The sequence below is a fragment of the Callithrix jacchus genome, chromosome 6, assembly GCF_049354715.1.
Source record: "Callithrix jacchus isolate 240 chromosome 6, calJac240_pri, whole genome shotgun sequence".
Lineage (NCBI taxonomy): Eukaryota > Metazoa > Chordata > Mammalia > Primates > Cebidae > Callithrix > Callithrix jacchus.
In genome coordinates, this window is record NC_133507.1 from 18,873,255 (window position 1) to 18,886,650 (window position 13,396).

At 40.4% G+C, this 13,396-nt stretch overlaps 1 protein-coding gene across 7 annotated transcripts in view; it reads left to right on the forward strand.

The window, feature by feature from the left end:
* WDR93 (WD repeat domain 93) overlaps window positions 1–13,396 on the forward strand; it is a 49,353-nt gene that overhangs the window by 12,298 nt on the left and 23,659 nt on the right. For all 7 annotated transcript variants that reach the window (XM_008998412.5, XM_035303808.3, XM_008998413.5 and 4 more), the window contains exons 5-8: window positions 2,359–2,437; window positions 4,275–4,390; window positions 5,879–5,917; window positions 10,156–10,240. In XM_008998412.5, the coding sequence (XP_008996660.1) occupies window positions 2,359–2,437; window positions 4,275–4,390; window positions 5,879–5,917; window positions 10,156–10,240 (319 nt within the window). The remainder of the gene's footprint in view (window positions 1–2,358; window positions 2,438–4,274; window positions 4,391–5,878; window positions 5,918–10,155; window positions 10,241–13,396) is intronic.

Sequence of the window (13,396 nt, forward strand, 5' to 3'; positions counted from 1 at the left end):
CAGGTAATCCTCCTGCCTCAGCATCCCAAAGTACTGGAATTACAGGTATAAGTCATATCAGATTTTTTATTATAATTTGCCGTATAAGAAATACCATTGATGGGCATGAAGGCAGTTCAGTGGGGGCCAAAAGAAAGTATTTTCAACAAATTATGCTGAAACACTGGAAAAACAAATGTGGAAAAATGAATGTCAAATCTACACCATATATAAAAATTAATATGATAGGGATTTTAGACCTAAACATAAAGATTAAAAACATTTCTTCTTAAAAAAAAAAAAACCACAGAGGAATATTTTTGCTACCTTAAGGCAGGCAGAAATTTCTTAGGACCATGAAAAGCACTAATCATAAAAGAAAATATTAACATTGGACTTCACCAAAATTTAAAACTTCTCATTCATCACACCATGTACAAAAAGTCACTCAGAATGGATCATATAGGTCGGGCGCGGTGGCTCACGCCTATAATCCCAGCACTTTGGAAGGCCAAGGTGGGTGGATCACGAGGTCAAGAGATCGAGATCATCCTGGTCAACATGGTGAAACCCTATCTCTACTAAAAATACAAAAATTAGCTGGGCATGGTGGCGCATGCCTGTAGTCCCAGCTACTCAGAAGGCTGAGGCAGAAGAATTGCCTGAACCCAGGAGGTGGAGGTTGCAGTGAGCTGAGATCGCGCCATTGCACTCCAGCCTGGGTAACAAGAGCGAAACTCCGTCTCAAAAAAAAGAATCATATACCTGTATGTAAAACCTAAAACTATAAAACTTCTAGACGAAAACATGGGAGAAAAGTCTTTGTAATCCTGGGTTAGGCAAAGATATTTTAGCTACAACATCAAAAGCATGATCCATAAAAGCAAAGACAAACTGGACTTTATTGAAATTTAAAACTTCAATAAAAGATATTGTTAACAGAATGAAAAGACAATCCATAGATTGGGAGAATTCATCGCAAATGACATATATGAGAAGGGACTTGAAACTGGAATATATAAAGAACTCTCAAAACAAGGGGAAAATGTAACTTTTTTTAATGGACAAAGGATTTGCAAAGAATTCATCAAAGAAGATATATGGAAGGCAGATAAGATGCTCAAGATCATTAGTCTTTAGGAAGATGGAAATTAAAATCACAATGAGATATCATCACACATGTATTAGAATCCTTAAACTAAAAACACCAAAAATAGGCCAAGTGCATTGGCTCACACCTGTAATCCCAGCACCTTGGGAGGCAGGCAGGAGGATCACTTAAGGCCAGGAGTTTGAGACCACCCTGGCCAACATGTTGAAACCCCATTGCTACTAAAAATACAAAAATTAGATGGGCATGGTGGCAGGGACCTATAGTCACAGCTACTCAGAAGACTGAGGCAGGAGAATCGCTTGAACCCGGGAGGCAGAGGTTGCAGTAAGCCGAGATTGGCCATTGCACTCCAGCCTGGGTTACAGACGGAGCAAAACTGTCTCAAAACACACAGACACAGACACACACACACATACATACACACACACCAAAAATTAAAATATAATGAAAAAAGAAAAAAATTTTAAAAGGAAAATAAATAAATAAATAAAAACATGCACCATACCAAGTACTGGCGAAGACATGCGACAATTGGAACTCTTCCTGTGCACAAATTTGTCCATAGGACAAGTGACATGGTTTCTTCAACAAATAAATGGTAAACAAAAAAACAAATTAAGAGACAAGAAATACATTAGGCTGGGCATGGTGGCTCATTCCCCTGTCATCCCAGCACTTTGAGAGGCCAACTTGGGAAGATCACTTGCAAGCCAGGAGTTCGAGGCCAGCCTGGGCAACAAAAGTGAGACCCCATCTCTCCTAAAAATTTAAAAAATTTGCAAGTCTTAAAAAAAAACAAACAAAAAAAGGTATAGATAACCATTCACATTGAGCCTCTGTGACCCTGAGCAGGTTTCATACTAGGGTCACATTCAGTGTCTACTATAGTCTAGATGGAGCATTTTGTCCAGCAACTACCAGAGTTTTCAGTGTCATGTAGAATTTATTTCAATTCAGTTGAATAATTGGATGCCAGCATAGGCCCTTGAGTTTGCATAGCGGACCAGGAGATCCAATAGTATGTCACACGTCACCAGGGGTCTTTTAAAAAACAGGAAATAAGTCCAAAAAGAAAGAAAAGCGAGTTCTACTTCTTTACTTACCATCTTGTCCAATTCCTGTACAAAAATGGGAAGTTTGAAGCATCTTTTCATGACCCAAGCTTTAAAAGGATCTCTGTTTCTGAGTGCAAACCACAAAAGGCCTGAAATACATTTTCTGTCAGCAGGCTATGCCTATTCTATCAACATCTCTTTTCTTTTCAGGATGATACCAGCAAGCAAACTACCTGTGTAAAGATGGAGATCTCTCAAGGAGGGAACTTTGCAGCCTTCCTCCTACAAGGCAAGATTAAACAAAGATTTCAGACTTTCGGTCTCTTCTAAATGATTGCTTTTGTCCCTCCAAATCTTTTATTTAGAAATTACTTTTGATTTAAAGAAGTTGCCAAGATACTACAGAGTTCCCTTATGCCCTTCACCCTGCTTCCCTATTGCCAGTGTTCAACGTCGCTGCACCACATTTGTCAAAACTAAGCAAATGACGGATCATTTCTCGGCCTTTCCTCATTTTTCATGGCCTTCACATTTTTAAAGAGCACCAGTCAGGTATTTTGTAGAATGTCCCTCAATTTCAGTTTGTCTGATTTTTTTCTCATGATTCAACTGGAGTTAAGGATTTGGGGGAAAATACAGCAGAGGTGACATGCTTTTCTCATTGCATCATATCAAGGAGTACGTGATAGCGTGACTCACTACTGCCAATATTAACCTTGATCACTTCAGGTGGTATCCGCCAGGTTTCCCCACTGTAGAGCCACTTTTTTTCCCTTCCCATCCTCCGTAAGGAGCAAGTCACTAAGTCCAGACCACACTCAAGGGGAGATGATAGAAGTATCACCTCCTGGAGGTAGAAGAATCAAAGAACTTTTGGACATGTGTTAAAACCACCGCAGTCATTAGTAAACATTTTGAGGGAGATACTTTGAGATGATGCTGATGTGCTGTTTCTCTTTAATGTTTGTTTGTTTGAGACAGAGTCTCACTTTTGTTGCCCAGGCTAGAGTGCAATGGAGTAATCTCAGCTCACTGTAACCCCCACCTCCTGGGTTCAAATGAGTCTCCTGCCTCAGCCTCTCAAGTAGGTGGGATTACAGCCATGCGCCACCACACCTGGCCAATTTTTGTATTTTTGGTAGAGACGGGGTTTCTCCATGTTGGTCAGGCTGGTCTCAAACTCTTGACCTCAGGTGATCCGCCCACCTCGGCCTCCCAAAGTGCTGGGATTACAGGCATGAGCCACCGTGCCCGGTCTCTCTTTAATGTTTTACCCACCAATCTTAGCACTCATAATTGGATCTGGCCTGCTGCAGTTATCACTGGGATAACAGAACATAATTTATTCAAATGCTTGTTGCCTTGATTTTTAACCTTTACATATTTAGATATATGGCATATAGGCCTCTATTTTATTCTCTTGGCAAATCTCCCTCCAATGTCAAGTATTTGAGGAAGATATGCATTTTATTTTTACTTATTTATTTGAAATGGAGCCTTGCTCTGTTGCCCAGGCTGGAGTGCAGTGGCACAATCTCAGCTCACTGCAACCTCTGCCTCCCAGGTTCAAGCAGTTCTCCTGCTTCAACCTCCTGAATAGCTGGGATTACAGGCACCTGCCACCACGCCCGGCTCATTTTTGTATTTTTAGTAGAGATGGGGTTTCACCATGTTGGCCAGACTGGTCTTGAACTCCTGACCTTAGGTGAGCTGCCCACCTCAGCCTCCCAAAATGCTGGGATTACAGGTGTGAGCCACCACACCCAGCCCCATGTATTATCTTCTTTATGTCAATGGAATTTACCATTCGCAACATAGAAAATGTGGGTGCTGGGCAGAGCGTTTGGTTAAAAATCTGTGTTGCCTGAGTACTGTCAGTGTGAAAAGCCCGTTTCTCCTCGATAGGTGGTGGGGGTTGAGGGGATCATTCCCCATGGGAAAGTTGTGTGGGGAGTGAGGACTTGCAAAAACCATTGCAGAACTGCTTCTCCTTCAATGTGTCAAAGTTGCCTGCTACAGAGGTGGCTGGTCTCTGCCAGCAGTTCTGAGAAGAAGACAGGCCATTTCCCAGAGGAAACTTTGGCTCTCTGACAGTTGCTCAATTGTTCTCTGGTTTCCCAATGCAGGAGCCGGAGACATTTGGCTGGATGTGTATAAATTGCCCAAGGAGACTTGGCTCAAGGAAGTAGAGAACCCCCAACTCACTTCAAATCCAAAGAAAAAAGTCAGACAGCTGCAACTGGTAGGAAATACCTCTGCTTTCAGCTGATGTTTATCCCCACCCCTGACCCACATCTAGCCCAAGTTCTCTTTGGGAATTTATGATGAATGAGGCCTCTGGGCTTTAATAGAGGACAACAGGAATATCGGCCCCTGTTTCCCAAGTCCACTTCCTTTGGCTAAAATAAGGTATTAAAAGGTAGCAGTGTATTCAGTAGTGGGAATCCCGGTCTCTCTCTAGTCTGGGAGTTGCCGAGCACACCCCTGGGCACTTCTCTGGCAGGAGGGTCTTTTGTCCTGACTCCTGCTTCACTGGTCATCTTTTTTCCCTCCTGGCTAAAATCATCTCTTCATGCCTCAAATTCCATTAAATTTTCCAGACTATGGTACAAAGAGGTTCTTCTCAATATACAGAAATATATATTTTATATTATCCTTAGAAAGTAGAAACTCTACCATTTCAGTTTATTTATAGATGATGCCTGGGTCTTGTGCTGTGTTTCTAAGATATAGTTGCTCAGTAAATATTAAGACTTAATTTGCTTATTTATATAATGGATGCATATTATTTTTATTTTTAAACCACTAACACTAATATATTAACTGAGCACCCCTTTAAAACATTGTATTGGGTGCTAAATAAATTAGTGAAATTGTTACTATAGGAGCCCAAGATCAAGACTCCCTTTCTCTGCTGAGCTCAAGTGGCTTTGAATAAATGCCATTCTCCCCAGTGAATGCTTCATAATGGAGTATAGTCCTATGTCCCTGGAAAGTTACTAGCCAAGAGATCTTCGTCCTCTAGGCTATGACAGAATTTTGTGATTTGCACCTCTCTTTTGGTACTTCTCATGTACTACCTAGGTTTTTAGTTATCCTGTTATGCATGAAAATCCTTTTGTCTTCAATGGATGACAAATTTTCTGGATTGTTAAGACCATACCTTCTGCTTTTATCAACCAATCCCATAGTATCATACTTGGTACTCAAAAGATGTCTTTTTGGATGGACTAATTTGCTATCCAAATGGAAAAAGCACCTTGAATGGGGTAGTTTCTCACCATCAGCCACCTCTTTTTCATACACTGAGAAACAGCCAACGAATGCCAGGTACAGTGGTAGTTCTTCTACTATGAATTATATTTAGCATTAGTTAAATGTAATTCTCAACATCACCGGTATGTTTTGCCAATCAGAAATATTTGCTTCCATTTAGATTCTTATAATGGTGTTCTGACTGAGCTCCTCAACTCTATTCATTCAGATTTCCTCTTATTGTTATTAACTATTTCCTGTTTCCCCAACTGCTTTTTAAGATCCTGAAAAATAGGGGTCATGTGTTGAAGTTCTGCAGGCCAGAGACCCACACAAATACTGGCCCTCCATATCCACTGCATGAATTCACTCCCACAAGAGGAACTGAGGGGAAGAGAGCGCATGCTGGAAGATTAAAGGGCTGGCAAACGTACATCAAACCTATTGTGAATTCACTTCTAATTTTTCTCCTCAGAATACCCTTGGTCCCACTTCTGCAGATCATTTAGAAATGGTAAGAAACTTCAAGGAAAATCTCCAGAGAGACTTAAGGTTGCATTTCAGAGATTTTTGTGTTTTATTTTTATTTATTCGTTTGTTTGTTTAGTTTTTGAGATGGAGTTTCACTCTTGTTGCTCTTGTTGCCCAGGCTGGAGTGTAGTGGCGCCATCTCAGCTCACTGCAACTTCTGCCTTCTGGGTTCAAGCAATTCTCCTGCCTCAGCCTCCCAAGTAGCTAGAATTACAGGCATGTGCCACCACACCCAGCTAATTTTGTATTTTTAGTAGAGATGGGGTTTCTCCATGTTGATCAGGCTGATCTCAAACTCCCGACCTCAAGTGATCCACCTGCCTCAACCTCCGAAAGTGCTGGGATTACAGGCGTGAGCTGCCATGCCCGGCCCAAGATTCCTATTTTTACTTGAAATTTACCTTAAATGTAAAATATACTAGTAAAATATTCCACCGGGGCACTGTTTTCAATTCTCTGTGACTTAATCTTGTGCCTCATATCCACTGAAGTTGACCTCCTGTCCTTGAGAATAGGTGACCCCCCCCCAAGTCATCTCCTTTACCTGAAGTTAAGGGAGCTTACATTTCGGGGCCCCTCACTTAAAGCAGTATGTTCATATGGTCATGTATTTTTGTTAAATTAGCAAAGGTAACATGTTTTAACCATGATTACTTAATCCCACTGCCTCTTCACATTAACTTTCATCTGTTACAATTTCCCCCATATTAGATGGAATTACAGTGGCCATGGGCATTTTGTGCGCATAGTTCTGTGTTCTTTTTCTTAAAAGAGGGTCCCGTGAATCCCAGATTTGCCCCTACCAAGATAACAGCCCAGTCCACCAAGCCGAGTGACCTGGGGGTTTTGTGTTTGTTTTGGAATACCTTACAGAACAGAGCAGGTGGACCCCATGTTTGGGTCCCCTTCCATGAACACTCCCTTCATTGGAGCCATCTTTCTCTCTCCTGGATTTCCCCTCTGACGTCCCCTTCCACACTCTCTAGTGGAAACCTGTCTTCCCCTCCTAAACTCCATCTCTCTCTATTCCTTCCCACTCAGTGTGGAAGCTACTTTCCTCTCCTGGATTCCATCTTTCTGGATTCTCTCACTCAGTGTGAGAGTTAGCTGTTTCTTTCTCTCTCCTCCTCCTGTTTCTCTGTCTCTAAATAAATCACTTTCTACAAAAAAAGAAAAAAAAAACAGAGCAGGTTTCCTGGAGCTTCCTGGCTCTTCCTCTGAGACCAGGAACACACCATGCTTTCAGGAGGCATGGCTCCTGGAGGACTCAGGTATGTCAGTAGAGTGGTGATGAACTTCTGAAATGGAAGTCTCTCGCCAGGGCCCCTTCTTTTTTCCCTTTCAAAGTTATGTTAGAACAGGCACTGTGGCTCACGCCTGTAATCCCAACACTTTAGGAGCCTAAGGCAGGAGGTTCTCTTGAGCTCAGGAATTTGAGACCAGCCTGGGCTGGTGAAACCCTGCCTCTACAAAATATTAGCCAGGTGTGGTGGCATGCAGTTATAGTCCCAGCTACGCAGAAGACTGAAGTGGGTGCATGGCTTGAACACTGGGGGTGGATGCGGCAGTGAGCTGAGATTGTACCACTGCACTGTAGCCTGGGCGACGGAGCAAGATTCTGTCTCACAAAATCTTGTGAGACAAGATTTTTTGTCTCACAAAAAATAATAAAAATAGTTACATTATATTTCAAATTACACAAAAAATATATGAACACATCACTCTTGCAAAAGTCAAGGAATTCAGATAAACAGCCCTCTCCTAGGTAACTGCCACTACTAGCTTGATGTGTGTTTTCTAGACCTTCAGTGTGTATTTACATTCTTGTATTTATTTTGAAAAACAAAGTTTTGTTTCATGGAAAGTGGGATCATACTGTATATATTTTCTTATAAACTTGCATTTTTGACTCATTAATTTGTTTGCACATTTTTCTCTTTTCTTTTTATTTTTTCATTTTGAAACAGTGGCTTACTCTGTCACTCAGGCTGGAATGCAGTGGCATGATCATGGCTCACTGTACCCTCAACCTCCTGGGCTCAAGCAATCCTCCTGCCTCAGCTCCCCAAATCTAAGACTACAGTTGTATGCCACCGTGCTTATCTATTTTTTAAATTTTTTATAGAAAAATATGTTTTCCAGGCTGGGCATTATTTCTTCTTAAAATGTTGGAGAGAATTTACTAATGGGTCCATCTAGTCCTGGAGCTTTCTTTGTGGAACTACAAAGTCAACTTCTTTAATAGATAAAGTGCTATTCAGGTTATCTATTTCTTCCTGAGCAAGCTTTTGTATCTTGTGTCTTAGGAGTAATTTGTCCATTTTGTCTAAGTTGTCAAATTTACTGGCTTAAAGTGGTTCATAACATTCCATTATTATCCTTTCATTATCTTTGAAATTTACTGTGATGTCAGCCCTCTTATTCCTGATATTGGCCCTCTGTATCTTCTCTCTTTTTCTCTTAATTGGTTTGGCTAGTTTGTCCATTTTATTCTTCTCCAAAGGACAAGCTTTTAGTTTCACATATTTTTCCCTGTTTTTCGTTTTCTCTTTCACTGATTTCCAGTTTTCTTTTTATTATATCCTTTGTTCTGCTCACTTTGGGTTTAGCCTCCTCTTCTAGTTTCTTAAGGAAGAAGCTCAAATCACTGAGATCTTCTTTTCTGATATAGGCATTGAGTGCTATAAACTTGTATCTAAATACTGCTTTAAATTTTGATGTTTTTATTCCCATTCAGTTCTAAGTACTTTATAATTTGCTTTTGTATTTCTTCTTTGACTAGTAGATTTTTAGAAGCATGTTATTTAGTGTCCAAATATTGGAAATGTTACAGATAGCTTTTTTAAATGGGCTTCTCATTTAAATCCATTGCAATCAGAAAACATACTTTATATACTTGAATCATTTTAAGTTTATTTAGACTTGTTTTATTCCCACAATGTGGATTATCTTCTTAAGTGTTTATGTGCACTTAAAAGAGAAAAGACCAAGAAAGCTGTTACTGGTCAGGCTGTTCAAGTCTTCTATCTCCTTCCTATTTTCCTTTTATATCCTTACTATATTCTTACTGGTTTTCTGTTTACTTATTCTGTGCTTATTAAAAGAGGAATCTCTAAGATTGTAGATTTATCTTTTTCTTCTTTCACTCTTACGAATTTTTGTTTCATGTATTTTGAAGCTGTGTAATTAGATGCTTAACAATTTGTAATGTTACGTCTTCGGATGAATTGATCGTTTTGTCATTATTCACTGACCCTTTGATTCCTGATAATATCTTTGCTCAGAATTCTTCTATGTCAAATACTAATATGGTCACCTCAGCTTTCTTTTGATTCATTTTAGCAAGATATATCTTTTTCTGTACTTTCATTCTTAACATATTTGTGTCATTATATTTAATACAACAAGTTTCTTTTTCTTCCCCCTATGGTTTCAGAAAATGGTTCATAAAATGAGTTTCTTGGCCACATGTGGTGGCTTACGCCTGTAATCCCAGTGCTTTGGGAGGCAAAAGCAGGGGGATAACATGAGCCCAGGAGTTCAAGTCCATCCTGAGCAGCATGAGCAGCATGGCAAGACCTTGTCTCTGCAAAAACTAAATTAGCCGGGTGTGGTAGTGCATAACTGTGATCCTAACTACTTAGAAGGCTGAGTTGGGAGGATTGTTTAAGCTCAGGAGGTCGATGCTGCAATGAGCTGTGATCGTTCCACTGCACTCCAGCCTGGGTGACAAAGCAAGACCCTGTCTCGCAAGAAAGAAAAAAAATTTCTTTTTGACCTCATATAGTTGGGTCTTGCCCTTTCTGAAAAAAATCATTTCAAAGATTCTCACTATGTTGCCTAGGCTGGAATGCAGTAGTTATTCACAGGCATGATCACAGCACATTGCCACCTCAAACTCCTGGCCTCAAGCGTTCCTCCCACTTCAGCCTCCAGAGTAGCTGGGACTACAAGTGTGTATCACCATACCCAGTAAGGGTCTTGTCTTTTTATAGAGTCTGACAATCTCTGGCTTTTAACTGGGGGTATTTAGACCATATACATTTAATGTGATTATTTATATGTTTGGGTTTAAATCTATAATCTTGCTATTTACTTTCTATTTGTCCTCTTTTTCTTCTTTTCCCCCTCCTTTTCTACCTTCTTTTAAAATTGGTGTTTCTAATTATTCTACTTCCTCTCTTTTTTTGGCTTATTAACTATCCCTTTTCCTTGTTTTAGGATATAAATGTTTGTTTTAAAGGAGACATTAAATTGACTCTTCCGGTTTACACAATGAAGATCAAACCACCTAAACCTGTTACAGGTAAGTGTGATTCAATCTCTCTCTCCTTTTGCCATTGATTTCTCTGTTTTTCCCTCCTTTCCCCACATGTTCTATGTTTTCAATTTGTTAGCAACAATATCAAAATTACATAGTTTTAAAGAGGAAATTTTTTTAAATTCATAAGCCCTGAGACATTAAAACAAATAATATAAGTAATACATTTGTATTACATACAGTTAACTAACAGAATTGGAAGCTCAGGAAAGAAAGAGATCTTTTCTGAATTGCCAGGTTGAATTTATTTATTCCTTCCTGTGCTAATTCACTTGACTGCTAGTTGTAACACATTCATTGATAGTCTATAAGGGAGAATGGCAAGAAACCACCATAGTGGGCTGTGATAACTACAGCAAGGGGGACCATCTGCCTGGCTCAGAGTAAGCAAAGGCTTTACCAGAGAAAGGGACATTTGGGCAAAGTGTCAAAGAATGGGACTTGGTCAAGAGGAGCAGAGAGGATAGCTATTGTAGGCAGCATATACAGAGGATATCCTCTCAGCATTTACACATGATCACAAAGACATAGCTATAAGAATGTTCATCTCTGGTGGTCTAGTGGTTAGGATTAAAAACAAAAAAAGAATGTTCGCAGTAGCCTTATGTACAGAGGTGAAAATTGTTTAAATAAAATATGGGCCGTGCGTGGTGGCTCATGCCTGTAATCCTAGCATTTTGGGAGGCCAAGGTGGGTGGATTGCTTGAGCTCAGGAGTTCAAGATCAGCTTGGGCAACATGGCGAAACCCTGCCTCCACAAAAAATGCAAAAATTAGCCTGGCAGAGTAGCGTGCACATGTAGTCTCAAATACATTAAAATTAGGAATTTCAAATCAAAGATATCATTAAGAGTATGAAAGAGCAAGCCACATAGAGGGAGAAGTTATCTGCAAAACACATAAAACCCACTGATGGTCCATGTCCAGAATATATGAAGAATTACTACAAATTCTTAAGAAAAAGAGAGATAATCCAGTACCAAACAGGCAAGAGTATTGCACAGGCTATTCACAAAAAAAGATTATTTAAATGATCAAGAAACAAGAAAAGGTGCTCACCATCATTAGTCTGCAGGGAAGTGCAAATTAAAACTACAGTGAAGTAGCACAACACATCCACTAGGATGCATAAAATTAAAAAGACTCACCACACCAAGTGATGGCAAGGATGTGGAACAATCAGTACTCCCATACATTGCATTTAGCAATGAAAACTGGTGCAACCACTTTGGAAAATGGTTATTATCTAGTAAAGTTGATAATAATTTGTATCCTATGACACAGTGTTTGCACTGCTAGGTGATAAGGTGACCAACCATACCAGTTTGCCTGACTGAGAGGTTTTCTGGGATGTGATATTTTTCAGTGTAAAACTACGAAACCCACAAGCAAGCCAGTTTGAGTTGGTCACCCTACTTCTCGGAATGTACCCATATATTTGCAAGCAGGTGTGTCCCAGGAGACATGTATATGAATGGTAATAGTGACATGGTTTTTTGTAGCCTCAAACACAGAGCAACTAAATGTTCATCAATAGTAGAACAGATAAATTGTACTATATTCAATGGAATACTATGCAGCAATGAAAATGAACAAACTGCAGCTACACACAGCAAAATGAATGAATCCCATGAACAATACTGAGCAAAAGAGGGTAGTCATGGAGTTAACACTGCATGGTTCCCCTACGTACAGTTCAGAATCCAGCAACGTGAAACTATGGTGTTGAAGATGCATGTTTAGGTGATAAAAGCATAAATAAATGCAATGACGTGGCTACCATATAAGTCAGGAGAGTGGCTGCCAACTCTTCCCAAAGAGTCTTGATTAGAAAGAGGCCCTGGGAACCTTCAAGTGAGCTGGCGATGTTCTATTTCTTTTTTTTTTTTTTCTTGTTTGTTTCCTTTCTTCTTTTACTTTTTTGAGACAGGGTCTCCCTCTGTCACCCATGCTGGAGTGTAGTGGCACAATCTCAGCTCACTGTGACCTCCACTTCCCAAGCAATCCTCCCACCTCAGCCTCCCAAGTAGCTGGGACTACAGGCACACACTACCAGGCCTGGGCAATTTTTGTATTTTTTTGTAGAGATAGGATTTTGCTGTATCGCCCAGACTGGTCTCAGACTCCTGGGCTCACATGATCCTCCTGCCTTGGCCTTCCAAACTGCTGGGATTACAGGCATGAGCCACTGCACCCAGCCAATGTTCTATTTCTTGACTTGCGTATATAATACCAGAGGTTTGCTTTATAGTAACTCACTAAGCTATATATTTTATGCTCTTTTCTGAATGTATGTTATACTTTGCAATAATAAAAAGGTTTAATAACTAAAAGTAAGCAACAATGAAGAGGATCTATAGTACTAACATGAAATAATCTTCAAAATATTTTAATAAGTGAAAATACAAGGGGTATAATGTATAACAGCAGTTCTCAAACTTTAGCTGCATCAGACTCATTTGGAGAACTCATTAAAACCCAGATTGTAGGCCACGCGTGGTGGCTCATGCCTATAATCCCAGCACTTTGGGAGGCTGAGGCGGGTGGATCACAAGGTCAGGAGTTCAAGACCAGCCTGGCCAAGATGGTGAAACCCCATCTCTACTAAAAATACAAAAATTAGCCAGGCACAGTGGTGGGTGCCTGTAATCCCAACTCATTGGGAGGCTGAGGCAGAGAATCGCTTGAACCCAGGAGGTGGTGGTTGCAGTGAGCTGAGATCGTGCCACTGTACTCCAGCCTGGGCAACAAAGCAAGAGTCCACCTCAAAAAAATAAAAATAAAACCCAGATTGTTTGTCTATAGTCTCAGCTACTCAAGAAGCTGAGGTGGGAGGATTGCTTGAACCAAGGAGTTCAAGCAATGTAGCACATTGGTGGGCAATGTAGCACGACCCCCATCTCAAAACATAACCCAGATGACTGGAACCCACCACAGAGTTTCTTCTATTCTAGTAGGTCTGGAGTGGGCCCTGAGAATCTGTATTTTTAACAAGTTCCCAGGTGACTCTTACACTGCTGATCTGGCATCATCCTTTGAGAATTACTAGTGTATAACGTGACACTATGTGTTTATAAAATAGGTGTCTCCCTCTGCAAAGCTATGCAACTGTCAGTAGGGTGCAGTGGCTCACGCCTGTAAT